The sequence below is a fragment of the Oncorhynchus clarkii genome, unplaced genomic scaffold, assembly GCF_045791955.1.
Source record: "Oncorhynchus clarkii lewisi isolate Uvic-CL-2024 unplaced genomic scaffold, UVic_Ocla_1.0 unplaced_contig_10524_pilon_pilon, whole genome shotgun sequence".
NCBI lineage: Eukaryota > Metazoa > Chordata > Actinopteri > Salmoniformes > Salmonidae > Oncorhynchus > Oncorhynchus clarkii.
In genome coordinates, this window is record NW_027261120.1 from 25,385 (window position 1) to 49,144 (window position 23,760).

The 23,760-nt window shown below is 45.7% G+C and overlaps 1 protein-coding gene across 1 annotated transcript; it reads left to right on the top strand.

The window, feature by feature from the left end:
- The first annotated feature begins 16 nt into the window (after positions 1–16).
- On the top strand, positions 17–22,870 carry LOC139404942 (pachytene checkpoint protein 2 homolog). Its single transcript, XM_071147489.1, has 14 exons — positions 17–80; positions 509–602; positions 1,252–1,402; positions 2,050–2,176; positions 2,283–2,338; positions 2,554–2,644; positions 2,794–2,866; positions 3,114–3,177; positions 3,341–3,427; positions 16,548–16,654; positions 18,355–18,508; positions 21,215–21,327; positions 21,591–21,660; positions 21,849–22,870. Exons 2-14 carry the CDS (start codon positions 511–513, stop codon positions 21,942–21,944), a joined length of 1,281 nt encoding a protein of 426 aa, XP_071003590.1. The 5' UTR covers positions 17–80; positions 509–510; the 3' UTR covers positions 21,945–22,870.
- Positions 22,871–23,760: the final 890 nt, after the last annotated feature.

Sequence of the window (23,760 nt, forward strand, 5' to 3'; positions counted from 1 at the left end):
AACAACGCATCTACTTCAGGTTCAACAAAACTGCGCGCTAAATTCGAGTGACGTTCAGTCGATTCCGTACCAAAACGAAGGTAAGCAATTTTTGTGTAAACTTCTTTGATGAAAGCTTAACAAAAATAAATGACGCTTCGTAATATCTGTATTACACACGTAACACTAGTAACATCCCTTGCTAGTGAGATCTAGCAACAGAATAATGCGTGTCACTCTGCGACTTTAACTAGTAACGTTGGTGTAGCTAGCGAACATTAGCTAGGTAGCTAAATGCTGTGAGCTTGATGCTTTGCATTGAATGTGTTGTTGTCATACTAGCTAGCTAATTATACTTATTTTGTTGTTAGTTGTAAAGGCAGATAGTAGATAAGTACTTCTTATGCATGTTGGTGATGTCAACATGTCATGTGTACTGCTGCCGAGACATTACATTAGACTGAGCAAGGAGTTTTTGTATTTCCACCCGAAAATGATTTAATTTTGACATACATTTTAATCTCTGAAGGTATGGAGGGCGACAGAATGGAGGTAGGGGATCTGAAGCAGAACCCCAACGACACGAACAACATCCATGTGGAGGTTCACGTCAAATCTACCAGGTTCTAACTAGCTAGTGTATCTTTAAAATCTCTATTCACACTGAACTAGTATTACAGTACTAGGGAATGAAAGTGTCCCAAATGGCACCCTGTTCTCTATATAGTGCACTACTTTTGAAAAGGGCCCTCCTTAAATAGTGGGCCCTATCAGCCCTTGTCAAGAGTAGTGCACTATATAGGGAATAAGGTTGCCATTTGGGACACTGGCCATTATGTAATGATTTATCCCAGCATGTTAGTCTTTTCAAAGTTGTATTCATGACATGCTTCCATTCCTTTCTCCTTGTCTCTAACAACATTGCTCTCTGTCGCTCTCTGCCTCTGTGTCGCTCTCTGCCTCTGTGTCGCTCTCTGCCTCTGTGTCGCTCTCTGCCTCTGTGTCGCTCTCTGCCTCTGTGTCGCTCTCTGCCTCTGTGTCGCTCTCTGCCTCTGTGTCGCTCTCTGCCTCGGTGTCGCTCTCTGCCTCGGTGTCGCTCTCTGCCTCGGTGTCGCTCTCTGCCTCGGTGTCGCTCTCTGCCTCTGTGTCGCTGTCGCCCTCTCTCTCTCCTCTGTCTCTCTCCTCTGTCTCTCTCCTCTGTCTCTCTCCTCTGTCTCTCTCCTCTGTCTCTCTCCTCTGTCTCTGTCTCTCTGCATATTACACTGACTACAGCACTGCCAAGAGGTCTGACGTGAAGATGCACGTCTTGACCCTGCTGAACCGTCATCGCATGGTGTTCGGGGCCTTCAGGTGGACAGAGTTTGACGAAGACTTCCTTATCAAACACGTCCAATCAGTGGCCATAGTGGACGCTGAGAGAAAAGTAAAGTACTATATGACAGCCTGACGGCATTTACTGTTGTTCTCACTCTTTTTTTTTCTCTCTCTCTGTCTCTCTCTCTAGCTGCTTGAGATAAATAATGTCCCGTAGGAACTCATTAGCACAGACAGTCTTAGTGGCTCATTAATAAAACATTTTCAGCTGTATGTTGATGCATCATGGGATAAGTCGGGGGGGGGGTATAATTTGTGGAACTGGTTGCCAACAAACAACACATACAAAGTTGTATAGAGGCAGAATAAGATACCGGTAGGGAGTGGGCTATTTCATTACGTTTTTCAATCACCACGTTTATTCCCAAAAAATGTCTGTCCTCACTCTGGTAGCCTATGGACAAACATTAAGAATAAGCTATGTGGTGAGTTGATGCCTATTCGTCAGCTAGTTAGCTCGGTGACTTGATCATGTTACTTTGTATACGTTGTTTGTTGGCAACCTTGTACTTACAACGTTTTTGGAACAGATTTCTGTTGGAACATCCCACAAACTATACCCACCCGGATGAGTCCCAAATGTCACCCTATTCCTTATCCAGTGCACTACTTTAGACCTGACCCCTGGTATAAAAAAAAAAGCAGTAGTGTACTATAAGACACATGTCTGATGTTTGGGTTGTTTTCCTCATGCAGCCCATAGATCTGAAGAGCTGCAGTCTGTCCATCCACATCTTCACCCTGAATGATGACGGGCCCAGCACTCTGAACCTAGAGGAGGAGGAGGAGCTCTCTGCAGCCAATCACTGGCTCTTACCAGCCGGTGGGCGGGCCCATGTTAACAGAGATTCTACTAATTGACTTTTCTATATGTAGTTCTATGTTTGCCAGGGTTGATGTTTTCTTACTCCCATGTGTGTGTTTTTCAGCTGAGTTCCATGGCATCTGGGAGAGTCTGGTCTATGAGAGCGGGGTCAAAACACAAGTAAGAAACATTTAGGATACGTTCCAAATGGTACCCTACGGGCCCCATAGGGCTCTGGTCAAAGGTAGTCCACTACATAGGGCATACGGCTTCATTTGGGAATCAACCTTAATAACCTTGTGTTATTATCGGAGTGTTATAGAGAGATGTCAGTGGTACTACATGGATGTAATTATTTGACCTCCATCCTGTTGTCTTTCTCTTTTCCCCTCTAGCTCTTGGATTACGTCTCAACCACAATTTACTTCTCTGACAAAAACGTGGACAGCAACCTGATCTCATGGAACCGAGTTGTTCTGCTTCATGGTAACAGAAGCAGGACCTTGATAACTTGAGACATGAATATAATAATAAATATGATATTATGATATAATATGATAATATAAATGACTTTGATATTAATGTATAAAAGCGATATGATTTATATTGTGTGTCTATATTTGTGTCCATGTTAGGACCCCCGGGCACAGGGAAGACGTCTTTGTGTAAAGCTCTGGCCCAGAAGCTGTCAATCCGACTATCGAACCGGTAAGAGAGAGATCTCACTCTGAGGAAAGGGCTTTGGCAGAATCTTGTTGGAGAATGTTTTTCACCACCTCTAGCCATTCTACCACGTACTGTATTCCCAAATGTACATATTGTCCTGGTTTTACCTTGTATTTTAACTTCAATGTTTTATTCTCTATTAATCAATGCAATATCCATGTAATTCAGTGTCTTATGACGTCCATATGGGTCCTATAAACTTGAACTTCCTGTCCTGTTCTTCCTGCAGGTACTCTTACGGGCAGTTTGTTGAGATCAACAGCCACAGTTTGTTCTCCAAGTGGTTCTCTGAGGTACAGTTGGCTCTTCCTGCTTCTCGTTACATGTCTCATTGAATTTACTGGAATAAACGTTATTAATCCCACAAGGGGAAATTGGATTTGTCCACAGCATCAACATGTATAAATGGTTATTGGTATTGTTTGACTGAAAACAGGTAATGTGTCTGTCTTCCAGAGTGGGAAACTGGTCACTAAGATGTTCCAGAAGATCCAACAGCTGATAGATGACAAGCAGGCTCTGGTGTTTGTTCTCATTGATGAGGTAAAACAGGCTCTGGTGTTCTCATTGATGAGGTAAAACAGGCTCTGGTGTTCTCATTGATGAGGTAAAACAGGCTCTGGTGTTCTCATTGATGAGGTAAAGCAGGCTCTGGTGTTTGTTCTCATTGATGAGGTAAAGCAGGCTCTGATGTTTGTTCTCATTGATGAGGTAAAACAGGCTCTGGTGTTCTCATTGATGAGGTAAAACAGGCTCTGATGTTTGTTCTCATTGATGAGGTAAAGCAGGCTCTGATGTTTGTTCTCATTGATGAGGTAAAACAGGCTCTGGTGTTCTCATTGATGAGGTAAAACAGGCTCTGATGTTTGTTCTCATTGATGAGGTAAAGCAGGCTCTGATGTTTGTTCTCATTGATGAGGTAAAAGAGGCTCTGGTGTTCTCATTGAGGTAAAGCAGGCTCTGGTGTTTGTTCTCATTGATGAGGTAAAACAGGCTCTGGTGTTCTCATTGAGGTAAAGCAGGCTCTGGTGTTTGTTCTCATTGATGAGGTAAAACAGGCTCTGGTGTTCTCATTGAGGTAAAGCAGGCTCTGGTGTTCTCATTGATGAGGTAAAACAGGCTCTGGTGTTTGTTCTCATTGATGAGGTAAAGCAGGCTCTGATGTTTGTTCTCATTGATGAGGTAAAGCAGGCTCTGGTGTTCTCATTGATGAGGTAAAGTATGAATAGCCTACAACAGTGGTCCAGAGCTTTTCCTGGTCAGGTCATGTGGTCAGGAACAACTCCAGGCCCCAGTTAACTCCTACACATGTAACTGCAGGGCTTAGTTAACTCCTACACATGTAACTGCAGGGCCCAGTTAACTCCTACACATGGAACTGCAGGGCCTAGTTAAAGCCTACACATGTAACTGCAGGGCTTAGTTAACTCCTACACATGTAACTGCAGGGCCTAGTTAAAGCCTACACATGTAACTGCAGGGCCCAGTTAACTCCTACACATGTAACGGCAGGGCCCAGTTAACTCCTACACATGTAACTGCAGGGCCCAGTTAACTCCTACACATGTAACTGCAGGGTCCAGTTAACTCCTACACATGTAACTGCAGGGTCCAGTTAACTCCTACACATGTAACTGCAGGGTCCAGTTAACTCCTACACATGTAACTGCAGGGTCTAGTTAACTCCTACACATGTAACTGCAGGGCCTAGTTAACTCCTACACATGGAACTGCAGGGCCCAGTTAACTCCTACACATGGAACTGCAGGGCCCAGTTAACTCCTACACATGGAACTGCAGGGCCCAGTTAACTCCTACACATGTAACTGCAGGGTCTAGTTAACTCCTACAAATGTAACTGCAGGGTCTAGTTAACTCCTACACATGTAACTGCAGGGTCTAGTTAACTCCTACAAATGTAACTGCAGGGCCCAGTTAACTCCTACACATGTAACTGCAGGGTCTAGTTAAAGCCTACAACTGCAGGGCCCAGTTAAAGCCTACACATGTAACTGCAGGGCCCAGTTAACTCCTGCACATGTAACTGCAGGGCCCAGTTAACTCCTACACATGTAACTGCAGGGCCCAGTTAACTCCTACACATGTAACTGCAGGGCCCAGTTAACTCCTACACATGTAACTGCAGGGCCCAGTTAACTCCTGCACATGTAACTGCAGGGCCCAGTTAACTCCTACACATGTAACTGCAGGGCCCAGTTAACTCCTACACATGTAACTGCAGGGCCTAGTTAAAGCCTACACATGTAACTGCAGGGCCCAGTTAACTCCTGCACATGTAACTGCAGGGCCCAGTTAACTCCTACACATGTAACTGCAGGGCCCAGTTAACTCCTACACATGTAACTGCAGGGCCCAGTTAACTCCTACACATGTAACTGCAGGGCCCAGTTAAAGCCTACACATGTAACTGCAGGGCCCAGTTAAAGCCTACACATGTAACTGCAGGGCCCAGTTAACTCCTACACATGTAACTGCAGGGCCCAGTTAAAGCCTACACATGTAACTGCAGGGCCAAGTTAACTCCTACACATGTAACTGCAGGGCCCAGTTAACTCCTACATGTGTAACTGCAGGGCCCAGTTAACTCCTACACGTGTAACTGCAGGGCCTAGTTAAAGCCTACACATGTAACTGCAGGGCCCAGTTAACTCCTACACATGTAACTGCAGGGTCCAGTTAACTCCTACACATGTAACTGCAGGGTCTAGTTAACTCCTACACATGTAACTGCAGGGTCTAGTTAACTCCTACACATGTAACTGCAGGGCCTAGTTAACTCCTACACATGTAACTGCAGGGCCCAGTTAACTCCTACACATGTAACTGCAGGGCCCAGTTAACTCCTACACATGTAACTGCAGGGCCCAGTTAACTCCTACACATGTAACTGCAGGGCCCAGTTAACTCCTACACATGTAACTGCAGGGCCCAGTTAACTCCTACACATGTAACTGCAGGGCCCAGTTAACTCCTACACATGTAACTGCAGGGCCCAGTTAACTCCTACACATGTAACTGCAGGGCCCAGTTAACTCCTACACATGTAACTGCAGGGCCCAGTTAACTCCTACACATGTAACTGCAGGGCCCAGTTAACTCCTACACATGTAACTGCAGGGTCTAGTTAACTCCTACAAATGTAACTGCAGGGTCTAGTTAACTCCTACAAATGTAACTGCAGGGTCTAGTTAACTCCTACACATGTAACTGCAGGGTCTAGTTAACTCCTACACATGTAACTGCAGGGCCTAGTTAACTCCTACACATGTAACTGCAGGGCCTAGTTAACTCCTACAAATGTAACTGCAGGGCCCAGTTAACTCCTACACATGGAACTGCAGGGCCCAGTTAACTCCTACACATGGAACTGCAGGGCCCAGTTAACTCCTACACATGTAACTGCAGGGTCTAGTTAACTCCTACAAATGTAACTGCAGGGTCTAGTTAACTCCTACACATGTAACTGCAGGGTCTAGTTAACTCCTACAAATGTAACTGCAGGGCCCAGTTAACTCCTACACATGTAACTGCAGGGTCTAGTTAAAGCCTACAACTGCAGGGCCCAGTTAAAGCCTACACATGTAACTGCAGGGCCCAGTTAACTCCTGCACATGTAACTGCAGGGCCCAGTTAACTCCTACACATGTAACTGCAGGGCCCAGTTAACTCCGACACATGTAACTGCAGGGCCCAGTTAACTCCTACACATGTAACTGCAGGGCCCAGTTAACTCCTGCACATGTAACTGCAGGGCCCAGTTAACTCCTACACATGTAACTGCAGGGCCCAGTTAACTCCTACACATGTAACTGCAGGGCCTAGTTAAATCCTACACATGTAACTGCAGGGCCCAGTTAACTCCTGCACATGTAACTGCAGGGCCCAGTTAACTCCTACACATGTAACTGCAGGGCCCAGTTAACTCCTACACATGTAACTGCAGGGCCCAGTTAACTCCTACACATGTAACTGCAGGGCCCAGTTAAAGCCTACACATGTAACTGCAGGGCCCAGTTAAAGCCTACACATGTAACTGCAGGGCCCAGTTAACTCCTACACATGTAACTGCAGGGCCCAGTTAAAGCCTACACATGTAACTGCAGGGCCAAGTTAACTCCTACACATGTAACTGCAGGGCCCAGTTAACTCCTACATGTGTAACTGCAGGGCCCAGTTAACTCCTACACGTGTAACTGCAGGGCCTAGTTAAAGCCTACACATGTAACTGCAGGGCCCAGTTAACTCCTACACATGTAACTGCAGGGTCCAGTTAACTCCTACACATGTAACTGCAGGGTCTAGTTAACTCCTACACATGTAACTGCAGGGTCTAGTTAACTCCTACACATGTAACTGCAGGGCCTAGTTAACTCCTACACATGTAACTGCAGGGCCCAGTTAACTCCTACACATGTAACTGCAGGGCCCAGTTAACTCCTACACATGTAACTGCAGGGCCCAGTTAACTCCTACACATGTAACTGCAGGGCCCAGTTAACTCCTACACATGTAACTGCAGGGCCCAGTTAACTCCTACACATGTAACTGCAGGGCCCAGTTAACTCCTACACATGTAACTGCAGGGCCCAGTTAACTCCTACACATGTAACTGCAGGGCCCAGTTAACTCCTACACATGTAACTGCAGGGCCCAGTTAACTCCTACACATGTAACTGCAGGGCCCAGTTAACTCCTACACATGTAACTGCAGGGTCTAGTTAACTCCTACAAATGTAACTGCAGGGTCTAGTTAACTCCTACAAATGTAACTGCAGGGTCTAGTTAACTCCTACACATGTAACTGCAGGGTCTAGTTAACTCCTACACATGTAACTGCAGGGCCTAGTTAACTCCTACACATGTAACTGCAGGGCCTAGTTAACTCCTACAAATGTAACTGCAGGGCCCAGTTAACTCCTACACATGTAACTGCAGGGTCTAGTTAAAGCCTACAACTGCAGGGCCCAGTTAAAGCCTACACATGTAACTGCAGGGCCCAGTTAAAGCCTACACATTGTGACGGCCCTGAATTATTTTGAGCCGTCTCAGTGCTTCTCCTTCCAATAGGGTGCTTTCCCTTTAATTCCCAATTAAATAGCCAGCATCAGCTGCGCAAAAGGGGCGTTTGTGATGGAGACGTGACTGAGGATGTGTTCCCGAAGCTTCACTATTCCGGTTGTTTGGTTGCTGTTAAACGTGTGTTTTGTAGCCTGAGAGTTTACCCAGGATCGGATCCACTCTTTGCGTCCGTGGACTACTCCTCTCTATTCTTCGTGGCCTTTCTCCGCTGGAGATCTGTTGGCGGATTGGATTGTCTGACTGACCGACTGACTACCACCTTTTTTGTATACGGTATTTCATTTGTTTTGATATGATGTATACGGTGATGATTTATGTAGTTAGATGTAGTTGAGGAATTAGTAAGAGCAGATACGCTTTAAAGTTCTGTGGTAAAATTGTTATATTGATTGTATGATTTAATACTGGGTTTACGCTACACGGAATGAACGGACCAACATTGCGTGACAAAAGTCACTTGAGTTCACTGAACTCCTTTACCGGGCGGGACTCTTTTTAGGCCCGAGGTACAGGACATTTCTGGAGGAACCAGAACTCATTGTGTTATATTATTATGTGTGTGTAATCCATTGATGTTGCTAATACAACCCACGCAAAAGAATAGTTGTTTTTGAAGTTCTTTCAATGTTTTAAGGGTTTATGAAAAGTTGATTTCCCTTCTGACGTTTACATAAGTCCTTTGTATGGTGTAGACTTGACGGACCAGATGGGACTCATTCCCTCCCAAACTAAAAGGAGAGACCAATGTTTTCTCTGGTAGGCACAACCTACCTGGCACCCCTAAAAAAAAAATAACCTCAAGTCAAAACCGTTACATAAAAAATGGCACCCCAGATGGGACAGCACAACATTGAGAACTAACCAAAGCAAATCTTTTGTGTGGAATTAAAACAATGGATTCACCCCAAGATAATGTGCTCATCCATGTCATACCTGTCAATGGGAATATACAGGGCCATTCTGACCATCAAGCTGACAATACAAATCATAATGTGAATGGAGATAATGGAGTTGATTTGGGCCAGAGCCCTGGGAATCTGAATGCTCGGTCTGAACCACAGGCCACAGGAGGTCTAACCAGTTACTCACTTATTGACATGGATCTGTGTGGAAGTACTGAGCTAGCCCTCCCTCTGACACCCAACCTTCTTCCATTGTCTGGTTTATCTCCAGAGGTGGGAGTCTTACAACTTCAAGGTGACATCCTTGATATTCGTCGGACTCAACAACATCTCCAAACTCTTATCCACGATAAATTTAAATGTCTGAGGGAAGAGCAACAACAGAGTGCCATGGAATTCAGAAACTCACTGAGCACTCTAACCCACACACTGACAGAGCTCAGTGAGAGTGGAAGACGGGAAATTACTGGTGCCATGGACAGGCAGTTTGACTACCAACGAAACCAACTCACTGCCACTCTCCAATGGCGCCTGCAACATCATCACACTGAGGTCCTCAAGGACGTTAATTCAGTTTTTTCTCCCATGGTTAACACTGTAGACCACTTGCAAACAGAGCTCTCTAATTGTGTTAAAATGTTGGATGACGTGTCTGTGGACATGGCCTCCATTAGGCACAACTCCTTACACAGAGTTTCTCTGGTGTCCACTTCTGTTCAGACCACTGAGGGCCAAGCTGGTACCTCTGAAGAGCCAAGACAAGGCCATGCTACAGCCACCCCTTGCAGGATGCAATCCACCATGCATCCTGGTGTTCATTTTCATTGTCCGATAACGCCCTCCCCCTCTACTTCCTCAATCCCTCCTAGCTCGTTTGTTCATGGTGAATTGAGTAGACGTCATGTGGGGGCGATGCCCATTAAATTGCAATTTCCCACCTTTGGGAAAAAAGATGACAGTCCTGATCTGCTAATGTACCTAGAAAGATGTCGTGACTTTCTTGCCCTCAATCCCCTGGCTGACGAAGAACTCCTTGCCACATTGAGGAATGTGTTGCATGGGACAGCTCGAGACTGGTGGGATGTGGCACGTCTCACCACTACCTCCTGGGCTGACTTTGAGGCCAAGTTTTCCTCTGCATTTCTGTCTGAGGACTACACAGATGAGTTGGCAGACAGAGTCAGGAATCGAGTACAAAGAGAGAAAGAGAGTATCCGTGACTTTGCATACGGTTACCACTCCCTGTGCAGAAGGTGGAAACCTGGCATTGAGGAGGAAGAGGTCATTAAATTGATTTTGAAGAACATCAACCCACTACTAGCCAGTCAACTCCGAGAACGAGTCACCACTGTCGATGGACTGGTTCGCTTGGGACAGCAGTTTGAGAAGGACAGAGAATGCCAACAGCAATATGACCAAAGAAAGAAACAGACACCCAAACAGTTACCCAAGACAGACCATCAACAACAGCTAGAGTCTCCAGCCAAGACCCCTCTCATGTTCTGTTGGAGATGTAACCAAAAGGGACATTCTTCAGCTACATGTCCAAGACCGTATCAAGAAAACCCTTCCAGAAACCACCAATCACAACAGGCCAACACACCTAACTCTCTTCGCAGGAATGACCATCCTTCTCTGGGTGCTTTAACCAGAGCTGAAATCCCAAGAGTCACTGCCTACGCCCCCCCATCGACATCCCCTTCCTTTCAGTTCATACCGCACCAACTGGTGTTACCCCTGTCCATAGGCCCATGGACAGGAAGAGCCATCCTGGACACCGGGTCATCCTACACACTGCTCAATGAGAAACTGTGGAAGGAGGTTAAAGGTCCGCAATACAACTTGAAGCCGTGGACAGAAGGTCCACTCTATCTGGCTGATGGTGAGGCTAAACGACCACTTGGATGGAGTGAGGTAGAGTTCCGCCTGTGTAACCGCTCCTATATGATTCCTTCGGTTATCCTACAAACCAAGAACCTTGCTTTTCCTGTCGTGTTGGGAATTGATTTCATGTACTTCAGTGGTGTCCAGATTGATATCGCACACAATTGCTACTGGTTTCCATACAATCCGAGCAAGAAGCATTTCTTCCAATCAGAAGCTACGAAGTTACATGATTGGGGTTCAAATGTGGCAGTCTTCTCTGCCGTTGCTCCGTTACCACTAACCCTTGATAATCCTTCTGACGATCTCCTTTTACAGGCTGTAAGAAGAGCTCAGCTGGAACATCCAGAGGAGTTAAGGCTGTTGGAACAGCTGCAGAATAATGCTGATGTATGTACTTCAAGGCTAGGACGCACCGGGCTCCTGAAGCACAAAATATTCCTTACACAGGAAATGCCGATCAAGCAAAAGCCATATCGTTTGTCCCCAGCGAAGCTAATCATCCAAAAGGGACTCATTAATGATATGTTAACACAAGATATAATAGAACGTTCCTCCTCTCCTTGGGCTGCTCCTGTTGTCCTCATCCCAAAAAAGACTGGTGGTCTTAGATTTTGTGTGGACTATAGGAAGACCAACAATGTTTCCCAGACTGATGCCTATCCTTTTCCTACCATCCACGAGATCCTGGAGTCATTGTCTGGCGCTGTTGTGTTCACTACCCTTGACCTCAATAGTGGTTATTGGCAAGTTGAGATGGACCAGGAAAGCAAGGACAAGACTGCTTTTGTCTGTGCTGAGGGCTTGTTTTCCTTTAAGGTGATGCCTTTTGGATTAAAGAATGCACCTGCCACTTTCCAAAGACTGATGGAGATTGCGTTAGGGGAGCTCAAAGGGAAGATCTGTTTCGTCTACCTGGACGATATAATTATCTACTCCCAGAACAGAGAACAACACTTCCAAGATCTTCAAGCAGTGTTGGACAAGCTAAGAGAAGCTGGTCTGACCGTGAATATGAAGAAGAGCAACTTCTGCCAAACTTCCCTGAAGTTCCTTGGCCATATTGTGTCTTTCGACGGCATTCATGTGGATCCTGAAAAGACCAAGGCGGTACAAGATTTTCCTGTGCCAACCACACTCAAGGCCCTTCAACGGTTCCTTGGGATGGCTGGATGGTACCATCGGTTTGTGTCGAACTTCTCCCAGGTGGCAGAACCCCTCAACGCGTTGAAGCGAAAAGGAGTGAAATTCCTATGGACGGCAGAGTGCCAGACATCCTTTGAAACCCTGAAACCACACCTCGTCACACCTCCCATTTTAGGTCATCCCAACTTTGATTCCCCTTTTGTTGTTTACACTGATGCAAGTGATGTTGGACTTGGTGCTGTCCTAGTCCAACAGACTGGACTTGGCACTGAAGAAGTGCTAGCGTTCGCCAGTCGGACATTGAATGGAGCAGAACGGAACTACTCCACAACCGAGCAAGAGTGCCTTGCAGTTGTCTGGGCTTTGGAAAAGTGGAGGTACTACCTGGAGGGAAGACACTTCACTGTGGTCACTGACCATTCCTCCCTTGTGTGGGTGTTCAAGACCAACAAACCAAGCACCAGACTCATAAGATGGGCTCTACGGTTGCAAGAGTTCACCTTTGCAGTAGAATACAGGAAAGGAAAATACAACACTGTTCCAGATGCCTTATCCAGAGCTCCTGCTTGTGGCAACGGTGGCCCGCATCTTACATGTGCTACTGTCCTGTCAAGCAGTCGAGACTCGCCCAAAGCAGACTTTCCCATCTCTGATGAGACCATATGGAAAGCCCAACAGGATGATCCAGAAGTACAGGCTTTGTACCAGACTATCCTGGAAGATGGAGAAAAGATGGTCAATCCTACCACAAAGCTGACCATCCTGGAAGACAAAGTCTACCGTGTTGTACAACTACCACACAGAACCCTCTACCAATTGTACATACCTGAAACTCTACGCCTACAACTGCTTCAACATTTCCATGAAGACCCATTAGCTGGTCATTTGGGCAGGTTCAAAACCTACAAGCGGTTGCAAGCGTTACTGTACTGGCCACATCTGAGCATGGATGTGAAGTCACACATCCGAAACTGTCAGGTTTGTCAAATGTACAAACCAGAAGGTAGAAAGCCTGCTGGCAAGTTGCAGCAAACGGTGGTTACCCGACCTTGGGAAATGCTAGGAGTGGATTTGATGGGTCCATTTCCTAGAAGCTCCAATCAGAATGTGTACATGCTTGTTTTTGTTGATTATTATTCAAAGTGGGTGGAACTCTTTTCCCTGCGTCAGGCCACAGCAAGGACCGTCTCTAACATCCTTACGAAAGAGATCCTGACTCGCTGGGGAGTGCCTGATTACATCCTGTCTGATCGAGGTTCCCAATTTGTCTCTGATCTCTTTGAGGAGACCTGCCAAAGATGGAACCTGAGACAGAAGTTGACCACGGCCTATCACCCACAGACCAATCTCACTGAGAGAGTAAATCGAACCTTGAAGACAATGATTGCTTCCTATGTAGGGATCCAGCACAAACACTGGGACAAGCACCTTCACGAGTTTCGATTTGCCCTGAATTCTGCTGTGCAAGAGTCCACTGGAGTCACACCTGCAGAGCTGAACCTAAGTCGTCCCCTCCGAGGACCCTTGGATATGGTGCTACAGCCCCAGCAGATTACTCCAGACGCTGCTTGCTATGACCAGGTAGTCCATCTCCATGACTTGAGAGCTCTTGTCTCAAAGAACATGACCCAGGCTCGACTCAAGCAGAAGAGAAATTATGATAAGAACAGACGAGACATGCAGTTTCAGCTTCGTGATCGGGTGTGGCTTCGCTCTCATCCTTACTCGAAAGCTGAACAATTCTTCTCTGCCAAGCTCGCTCCTAAATGGCAAGGACCATATAGGATTGTGGAGCAGATGGGCCCTTTGAACTACCGAGTGGTGAAAGAGGACACAGGTGAAGATATGCGCGTTGTCCATGTCTCACGCCTTAAGGCCTGTTACCCCTCGGCTGAGGAATGGGAGGCGATTGAGCGCCGCAAGATCTTGGATATCTTTGAAGAGGAAAGTGAGGAGACTTTTCTCGGATTCCCAGACCCAGAAGTCTCACACCTTAAGGCCTGTGACCCCTCAGCTGAGGAGCGTGAGCTCCAAAAAGTCATGAGAATTTTTGTAGAGGAAAGTGATGAGGAGACCTTTCTCGGTTACCCCGACCAAGATGTGCCTTCCAGGGCAATGGTCGGCTTTTTCCAGGGGAGGGGGTGTGTGACGGCCCTGAATTATTTTGAGCCGTCTCAGTGCTTCTCCTTCCAATAGGGTGCTTTCCCTTTAATTCCCAATTAAATAGCCAGCATCAGCTGCGCAAAAGGGGCGTTTGTGATGGAGACGTGACTGAGGATGTGTTCCCGAAGCTTCACTATTCCGGTTGTTTTGTTGCTGTTAAACGTGTGTTTTGTAGCCTGAGAGTTTACCCAGGATCGGATCCACTCTTTGCGTCCGTGGACTACTCCTCTCTATTCTTCGTGGCCTTTCTCCGCTGGAGATCTGTTGGCGGATTGGATTGTCTGACTGACCGACTGACTACCACCTTTTTTGTATACGGTATTTCATTTGTTTTGATATGATGTATACGGTGATGATTTATGTAGTTAGATGTAGTTGAGGAATTAGTAAGAGCAGATACGCTTTAAAGTTCTGTGGTAAAATTGTTATATTGATTGTATGATTTAATACTGGGTTTACGCTACACGGAATGAACGGACCAACATTGCGTGACAAAAGTCACTTGAGTTCACTGAACTCCTTTACCGGGCGGGACTCTTTTTAGGCCCGAGGTACAGGACATTTCTGGAGGAACCAGAACTCATTGTGTTATATTATTATGTGTGTGTAATCCATTGATGTTGCTAATACAACCCACGCAAATGAATAGTTGTTTTTGAAGTTCTTTCAATGTTTTAAGGGTTTATGAAAAGTTGATTTCCCTTCTGACGTTTACATAAGTCCTTTGTATGGTGTAGACTTGACGGACCAGATGGGACTCATTCCCTCCCAAACTAAAAGGAGAGACCAATGTTTTCTCTGGTAGGCACAACCTACCTGGCACCCCTAAAAAAAAAATAACCTCAAGTCAAAACCGTTACAACATGTAACTGCTGGGCCCAGTTAAAGCCTACACATGTAACTGCAGGGCCCAGTTAAAGCCTACACATGTAACTGCAGGGCCCAGTTAACTCCTACACATGTAACTGCAGGGCCCAGTTAAAGCCTACACATGTAACTGCAGGGCCCAGTTAAAGCCTACACATGTAACTGCAGGGCCCAGTTAACTCCTACACATGTAACTGCAGGGCCCAGTTAAAGCCTTCACATGTAACTGCAGGGCCAAGTTAACTCCTACACATGTAACTGCAGGGCCCAGTTAACTCCTACACATGTAACTGCAGGGCCTAGTTAAAGCCTACACATGTAACTGCAGGGCCCAGTTAACTCCTACACATGTAACTGCAGGGCCTAGTTAACTCCTACACATGTAACTGCAGGGCTTAGTTAACTCCTACACATGGAACTGCAGGGCCCAGTTAACTCCTACACATGTAACTGCAGGGTCTAGTTAACTCCTACAAATGTAACTGCAGGGTCTAGTTAACTCCTACACATGTAACTGCAGGGCCTAGTTAACTCCTACAAATGTAACTGCAGGGCCCAGTTAACTCCTACACATGTAACTGCAGGGTCTAGTTAAAGCCTACAACTGCAGGGCCCAGTTAAAGCCTACACATGTAACTGCAGGGCCCAGTTAAAGCCTACACATGTAACTGCAGGGCCCAGTTAAAGCCTACACATGTAACTGCAGGGCCCAGTTAAAGCCTACACATGTAACTGCAGGGCCAAGTTAAAGCCTACACATGTAACTGCAGGGCCAAGTTAAAGCCTACACATGTAACTGCAGGGTCTAGTTAAAGCCTACACATGTAACTGCAGGGCCCAGTTAAAGCCTACACATGTAACTGCAGGGCCCAGTTAACTCCTACACATGTAACTGCAGGGCCCAGTTAAAGCCTACACATGTAACTGCAGGGCCAAGTTAACTCCTACATATGTAACTGCAGGGCCCAGTTAACTCCTACACATGTAACTGCAGGGCCCAGTTAAAGCCTACACATGTAACTGCAGGGCCCAGTTAACTCCTACACATGTAACTGCAGGGCCCAGTTAACTCCTACACATGGAACTGCAGGGCCCAGTTAACTCCTACACATGTAACTGCAGGGCCCAGTTAACTCCTACACATGTAACTGCAGGGCCTAGTTAAAGCCTACACATGTAACTGCAGGGCCCAGTTAACTCCTACACATGTAACTGCAGGGCCCAGTTAACTCCTACATATGTAACTGCAGGGCCCAGTTAACTCCTACACATGTAACTGCAGGGTCTAGTTAACTCCTACATATGTAACTGCAGGGTCTAGTTAACTCCTACATATGTAACTTTAGGGCCCAGTTAACTCCTACACATGTAACTGCAGGGCCCAGTTAACTCCTACACATGTAACTGCAGGGCCCAGTTAACTCCTGCATGTGTAACTACAGGGCCCAGTTAACTCCTACACATGTAACTGCAGGGCCCAGTTAACTCCTGCATGTGTAACTACAGGGCCCAGTTAACTCCTACACATGTAACTGCAGGGCCTAGTTAACTCCTGCACATGTAACTGCAGTGCCCAGAATAACTCTGTGTTTGATGACCAGGTGGAGAGTCTGACGGCAGCGCGGAAAGCCTCCCAGGCCGGAACGGAACCCTCAGACGCCATCAGAGTGGTCAACTCTGTCCTCACACAGCTGGACCAGATCAAGCGGTCAGTCAGACATGTTCAGTTCATCTGTTGTGATGGGTCACACATTAAACCCCAGTCAGACATGTTCAGTTCATCTGCTGTGATGGGTCACACATTAAACCCCAGTCAGACATGTTCAGTTCATGTGCTGTGATGGGACACACATTAAACCCCAGTCAGACATGTTCAGTTCATCTGTTGTGATGGGTCACACATTAAACCCCAGTCAGACATGTTCAGTTCATCTGTTGTGATGGGTCACACATTAAACCCCAGTCAGACATGTTCAGTTCATCTGCTGTGATGGGTCACACATTAAACCCCAGTCAGACATGTTCAGTTCATGTGCTGTGATGGGACACACATTAAACCCCAGTCAGACATGTTCAGTTCATCTGTTGTGATGGGTCACACATTAAACCCCAGTCAGACATGTTCAGTTCATCTGTTGTGATGGGTCACACATTAAACCCCAGTCAGACATGTTCAGTTCATCTGTTGTGATGGGACACACATTAAACCCCAGTCAGACATGTTCAGTTCATCTGTTGTGATGGGTCACACATTAAACCCCAGTCAGACATGTTCAGTTCATGTGCTGTGATGGGACACACATTAAACCCCAGTCAGACATGTTCAGTTCATCTGTTGTGATGGGACACACATTAAACCCCAGTCAGACATGTTCAGTTCATCTGTTGTGATGGGTCACACATTAAACCCCAGTCAGACATGTTCAGTTCATCTGTTGTGATGGGTCACACATTAAACCCCAGTCAGACATGTTCAGTTCATGTGCTGTGATGGGACACACATTAAACCCCAGTCAGACATGTTCAGTTCATCTGTTGTGATGGGACACACATTAAACCCCAGTCAGACATGTTCAGTTCATCTGTTGTGATGGGTCACACATTAAACCCCAGTCAGACATGTTCAGTTCATCTGTTGTGATGGGTCACACATTAAACCCCAGTCAGACATGTTCAGTTCATCTGTTGTGATGGGTCACACATTAAACCCCAGTCAGACATGTTCAGTTCATGTGCTGTGATGGGACACACATTAAACCCCAGTCAGACATGTTCAGTTCATCTGTTGTGATGGGTCACACATTAAACCCCAGTCAGACATGTTCGGTTCATCTGTTGTGATGGGACACACATTAAACCCCAGTCAGACATGTTCAGTTCATCTGTTGTGATGGGTCACACATTAAACCCCAGTCAGACATGTTCAGTTCATCTGCTGTGATGGGTCACACATTAAACTCTGTTTAACATGACTTCCTATTACTGGTCAAAAGTAGTGCACTATGTAGGGAATAGGTGGCCAATAGCCTTATAGGCCTTGGTCAAAAGTAGTGCACTATGTAGGGAATAGGTGGCCATTAGCCCTATGGGCCTTGGTCAAAAGTAGTGCACTATATAGGGAATAGGGGGCCATTAGCCTTATAGGCCTTGGTCAAAAGTAGTGCACTATATAGGGAATAGGGGGCCATTAGCCTTATAGGTCTTGGTCAAAAGTAGTGCACTATATAGGGAATAGGGGGCCATTAGCCTTATAGGTCTTGGTCAAAAGTAGTGCACTATATAGGGAATAGGGGCCCATTTGGGATACATCCGTGTTCTCTACAAGCGGCTGTGGGATTCTACCACTTCATCCTCCAGTGTGTTGGTGTGTATGTAGATTAGCCCAGCTGATCTTCCTGTATATCCCAGGCATCCTAATGTTGTGATCCTGACCACCTCCAACGTGACAGAGAAGATAGACCTGGCGTTTGTGGACAGAGCTGACATCAAGCAGTACATTGGCCCTCCGTCTGTAGAGGGCATCTTCAACATCTATCTGTCCTGTCTGGAAGAACTGATGAAGGTAAACACACACCAACATCTCTCTGTCCTGGAGGAACTGATGCAGGTTAAAACACACCAACATCTCTCTGTCCTGTCTGGAGGAACTGATGAAGGTAAACACACCAACATCTCTCTGTCCTGTCTGGAGGAACTGATGAAGGTAAAAACACACCAACATCTCTCTGTCCTGGAGGAACTGATGCAGGTTAAAACACACCAACATCTCTCTGTCTTGTCTGGAGGAACTGATGAAGGTAAACACACCAACATCTCTCTGTCCTGTCTGGAGGAACTGATGAAGGTAAAAACACACCAACATCTCTCTGTCCTGGAGGAACTGATGCAGGTAAAAACACACCAACATCTCTCTGTCCTGGAGGAACTGATGAAGGTAAAAACACACCAACATCTCTCTGTCCTGTCTGGAGGAACTGATGAAGGTACAAACACACCAACATCTCTCTGTCCTCCTGGAGGAACTGATGAAGGTAAAAACACACCAACATCTCTCTGTCCTCCTGGAGGAACTGATGCAGGTTAAAACACACCAACATCTCTCTGTCCTGTCTGGAGGAACTGATGAAGGTTAAAACACACCAACATCTCTCTGTCCTGTCTGGAGGAACTGATGCAGGTAAAAACACACCAACATCTCTCTGTCCTGTCTGGAGGAACTGATGCAGGTAAAAACACACCAACATCTCTCTGTCCTCCTGGAGGAACTGATGCAGGTTAAAACACACCAACATCTCTCTGTCCTGTCTGGAGGAACTGATGAAGGTTAAAACACACCAACATCTCTCTGTCCTGTCTGGAGGAACTGATGCAGGTAAAAACACACCAACATCTCTCTGTCCTGTCTGGAGGAACTGATGCAGGTAGAAACACACCAACATCTCTCTGTCCTGGAGGAACTGATGCAGGTAAACACACCAACATCTCTCTGTCCTGTCTGGAGGAACTGATGAAGGTTAAAACACACCAACATCTCTCTGTCCTGTCTGGAGGAACTGATGAAGGTGAACACACCAACATCTCTCTGTCCTCCTGGAGGAACTGATGCAGGTAAAAACACACCAACATCTCTCTGTCCTCCTGGAGGAACTGATGCAGGTAAAAACACACCAACATCTCTCTGTCCTCCTGGAGGAACTGATGCAGGTAAACACACCAACATCTCTCTGTCCTGTCTGGAGGAACTGATGAAGGTAAAAACACACCAACATCTCTCTGTCCTCCTGGAGGAACTGATGAAGGTTAAAACACACCAACATCTCTCTGTCCTCCTGGAGGAACTGATGAAGGTAAAAACACACCAACATCTCTCTGTCCTCCTGGAGGAACTGATGAAGGTACAAACACACCAACATCTCTCTGTCCTGTCTGGAGGAACTGATGAAGGTTAAAACACACCAACATCTCTCTGTCCTGTCTGGAGGAACTGATGCAGGTAAAAACACACCAACATCTCTCTGTCCTCCTGGAGGAACTGATGAAGGTACAAACACACCAACATCTCTGTCCTCCTGGAGGAACTGATGAAGGTAAAAACACACCAACACTCTGTCCTCCTGGAGGAACTGATGAAGGTAAAAACACACCAACATCTCTGTCCTCCTGGAGGAACTGATGAAGGTTAAAACACACCAACATCTCTCTGTCCTGTCTGGAGGAACTGATGAAGGTACAAACACACCAACATCTCTCTGTCCTGTCTGGAGGTACTGATGCAGGTAAACACACACCAACATCTCTCTGTCCTCCTGGAGGAACTGATGCAGGTTAAAACACACCAACATCTCTGTCCTGTCTGGAGGAACTGATGAAGGTTAAAACACACCAACATCTCTCTGTCCTCCTGGAGGAACTGATGCAGGTTAAAACACACCAACATCTCTCTGTCCTCCTGGAGGAACTGATGCAGGTTAAAACACCAACATCTCTCTGTCCTCCTGGAGGAACTGATGCAGGTTAAAACACCAACATCTCTCTGTCCTCCTGGAGGAACTGATGAAGGTAAACACACACCAACATCTCTCTGTCCTCCTGGAGGAACTGATGAAGGTAAACACACACCAACATCTCTCTGTCCTCCTGGAGGAACTGATGCAGGTAAAAACACACCAACATCTCTCTGTCCTGTCTGGAGGAACTGATGAAGGTAAACACACACCAACATCTCTCTGTCCTCCTGGAGGAACTGATGCAGGTAAAAACACACCAACATGTGTATTTAATGAATACAGTCAGACCTCTTTGGGAATGGAGGCTGTTTGGAACTCTGGGGTTCCTATCTTTAAAATGTGTCAGTCTGTAACTCTGGGGTTCGTATCTTTAAAATGTGTCAGTCTGTAACTCTGGGGTTCCTATCTTTAAAATGTGTCAGTCTGTAACTCTGGGGTTCCTATCTTTAAAATGTGTCAGTCTGTAACTCTGGGGTTCCTATCTTTAAAATGTGTCAGTCTGTAACTCTGGGTTTCCTATCTTTAAAATGTGTCAGTCTGTAACTCTGGGGTTCCTATCTTTAAAATGTGTCAGTCTGTAACTCTGGGGTTCCTATCTTTTGAGTTTCTACCGTAGGATACAGTTACTCTGTTATTGAGGAGTCCTTTCACTGACACGTCTGTGTTCAGTACCAGGTCTTCACCAAGGTGTTGTACCGAAACATCAACAGAGGTAAAAAATCATGTGTGAGTTATTTTTCCTTTTCCTACGTTGTGTGTAGTGCCAGATCGTGTACCCCAGACAGCCACTGCTGACCATGTTTGAGCTGGAGACCATGGGCTTCAGGGAGAGCAAGGTGTCAGAGCTCAGCCTGGTTCTCAGGGACATCGCCATGTGAGTCCCAGCCCTCCGTAGCGTTGACGTTCATATCTCAGACCTGCCACCGAGCTACTACCCTTGAGAAGTGTGTGTGGATTGGATCGGATTGGATTGTATCGGAGTAGAATTGATACTACCCGTGAGAAGTGTGTGTGTTGGATTGGATTGTATCGGAGTAGAATTGATACTCCCCGTGAGAAGTGTGTGTGTTGGATTGGATTGTATCGGAGTAGAATTGAAAGATGTTTTGTGCTTATTTCTCTTGTGGACTGTTCCAGAAAGAGTAAAGGTTTTAGTGGCAGAGCGCTGAGGAAACTACCCTTTTTGGCCCATGCTCTTTTTGTGAAGGTTTGTAAACGTTTTCAAATGTTTCACGCAACATGCAAACATTTTTATTTTAAACAAACATTTTAAACATTAATTCAATGGGAAGATATTTGTATTTAAAATAAACTGTAGTATTTTTATATGGAAAGAGTGCTACTCATTGCGTTCCTATGCAACAGCAATCTGACTTGCCTATGATTCCTTACCAGACCCCGACAGTGGCCCTGGAGAGGTTCCTGGAGGCCATGGACCTGGCAGTGGACAAACAGATAGAGGAGAGGGACAACCTGGTCAACTGTCTGTGATCTACAGGGACACTGTCTCAAATAGCTCCCTATACCCTTTATAGTGTCTGTAGGGATCTGATCAAAAAGTAGTGCGCTAAATATGGAATAGGGTGCTATTTGGGACTTGTCTCAGACAGTCTGGACCTGTTTTACCCAACGGTTGATGGAAACGGTCTCTTCTGGTATTTCATGTACATTTTATTTCCTGGTTAAATAATATACATTTTATAATCATATTTTTCTAACCACTCAACGTTGACCAATTTAGTTTTCTCACAGACAGTGTGTTTTACCATTTAGAGCACTATATTAAAGATGGCAGCCGTCAACCAGTCGGTCATGTTCTGTGGAGACTTCCTGAAGCTTGTGTTGCTACTGCCGAGCGTCATCAACGTTAGGTGCGTTCTCAGCACGTTTTAAAAAGCTACCGTATTAAGACTGAGATGCAGTCCTCTCTTGATACGTGTGACTATAACGGCTTTAATTTCCTAACCCAAGACGGCGTGTCCCGAATGGCACCCTATGCATTGCACTACTTTGGGCCGGGACCCATAGGTCTATGGTCAAGCGTAGTGCACTATATGAGGGAATTAGGGTGCGATATGTTGTTTACAGCACATGTATTCATTACTCTGTCTGCTTGTCTGAGGTTTTCTATGTGAGCTTGCTGTTTCCTATACGTTTCAATAGGTGCTATTAGAAACACAGCCTTTCTGCTATTGTAAATGAATGCAAATGCCCCAAATAGGAGCTCTTCAATGGAAATGTACAAATTCTGATTTAATTTCTAATCCCGTGGATGGTTTTTTTTGATACTCCAGAATGTTCCATGTATTGTGTGCTGCCATCATATGGTCTCTTCATTTAAACTCAGGATACACATGTTCATAACTGACCTTGTTTATTTATATATAAAACATGGGATTATTCAACTCTTTAAAACACCCTTTGACTCATTTTGAGTTTGTCAAATACACTGCCCACACGATAGACATGTGATTTCATCGTGATTGGCTAACAGGTCGTATTCATTAGAGCACACTGTAGCAAAACGTTTTGCAACGGAAGCGTTATCCCCCAAGTGCTCTAATCTACAATGTGATGTCAAAGATTCTGTTGCAAAACGTTTTTTTTTGGTGCACTAATGAATATAACCCTCTGTTTCTGAATGAGCCCAGACCTGCCTTCCTCCTGATGAATACAAGCCCAGATTCCCCCAGGGTGAAATTCCCCTTTAAAGTGTGAAGGGGGAAAATGTGTCTTGTAGAACCCAATGTCCAGTGGAGTTCCACTGTTCCACCACTCGGTGGCGGAATAACAGTTCTCCTCCAACCCTGTAATGGCCTTCTGTTTGTAACTGATATCTAACATCTATATACATTTTTTAATATGGGGCCATAGCTCTGCAGAAATTCAACAAGGAGAATTTCAATTAAACCGACTACTGATCATTTGAACACAAACCTTTCTGATTGGTACAGCAGAACATTATCACCTGATGCTGAGTTACAGTAACTTCCTATTGTACAGCTCACTGATAACTGATCATAACAATGCTGTAGTTTACTGTATGACCTAAAGACCAGTCTGGATACCTTGTTATCTCTGCTGCTTTCCTAATGGCACACTATACCCTATATAGTGCACTCCACAGAAAATAGGGTATACTGCACTACAGGGAATAGGGTATACTGTACTATACAGGGAATAGGGTACACTGCACTGTAGGGTATAGGGTATACTGTACTATACAGGGAATAGGGTATACTGTACTATACAGGGTATAGGGTATACTGTACTATACAGGGAATAGGGTACACTGCACTGTAGGGTA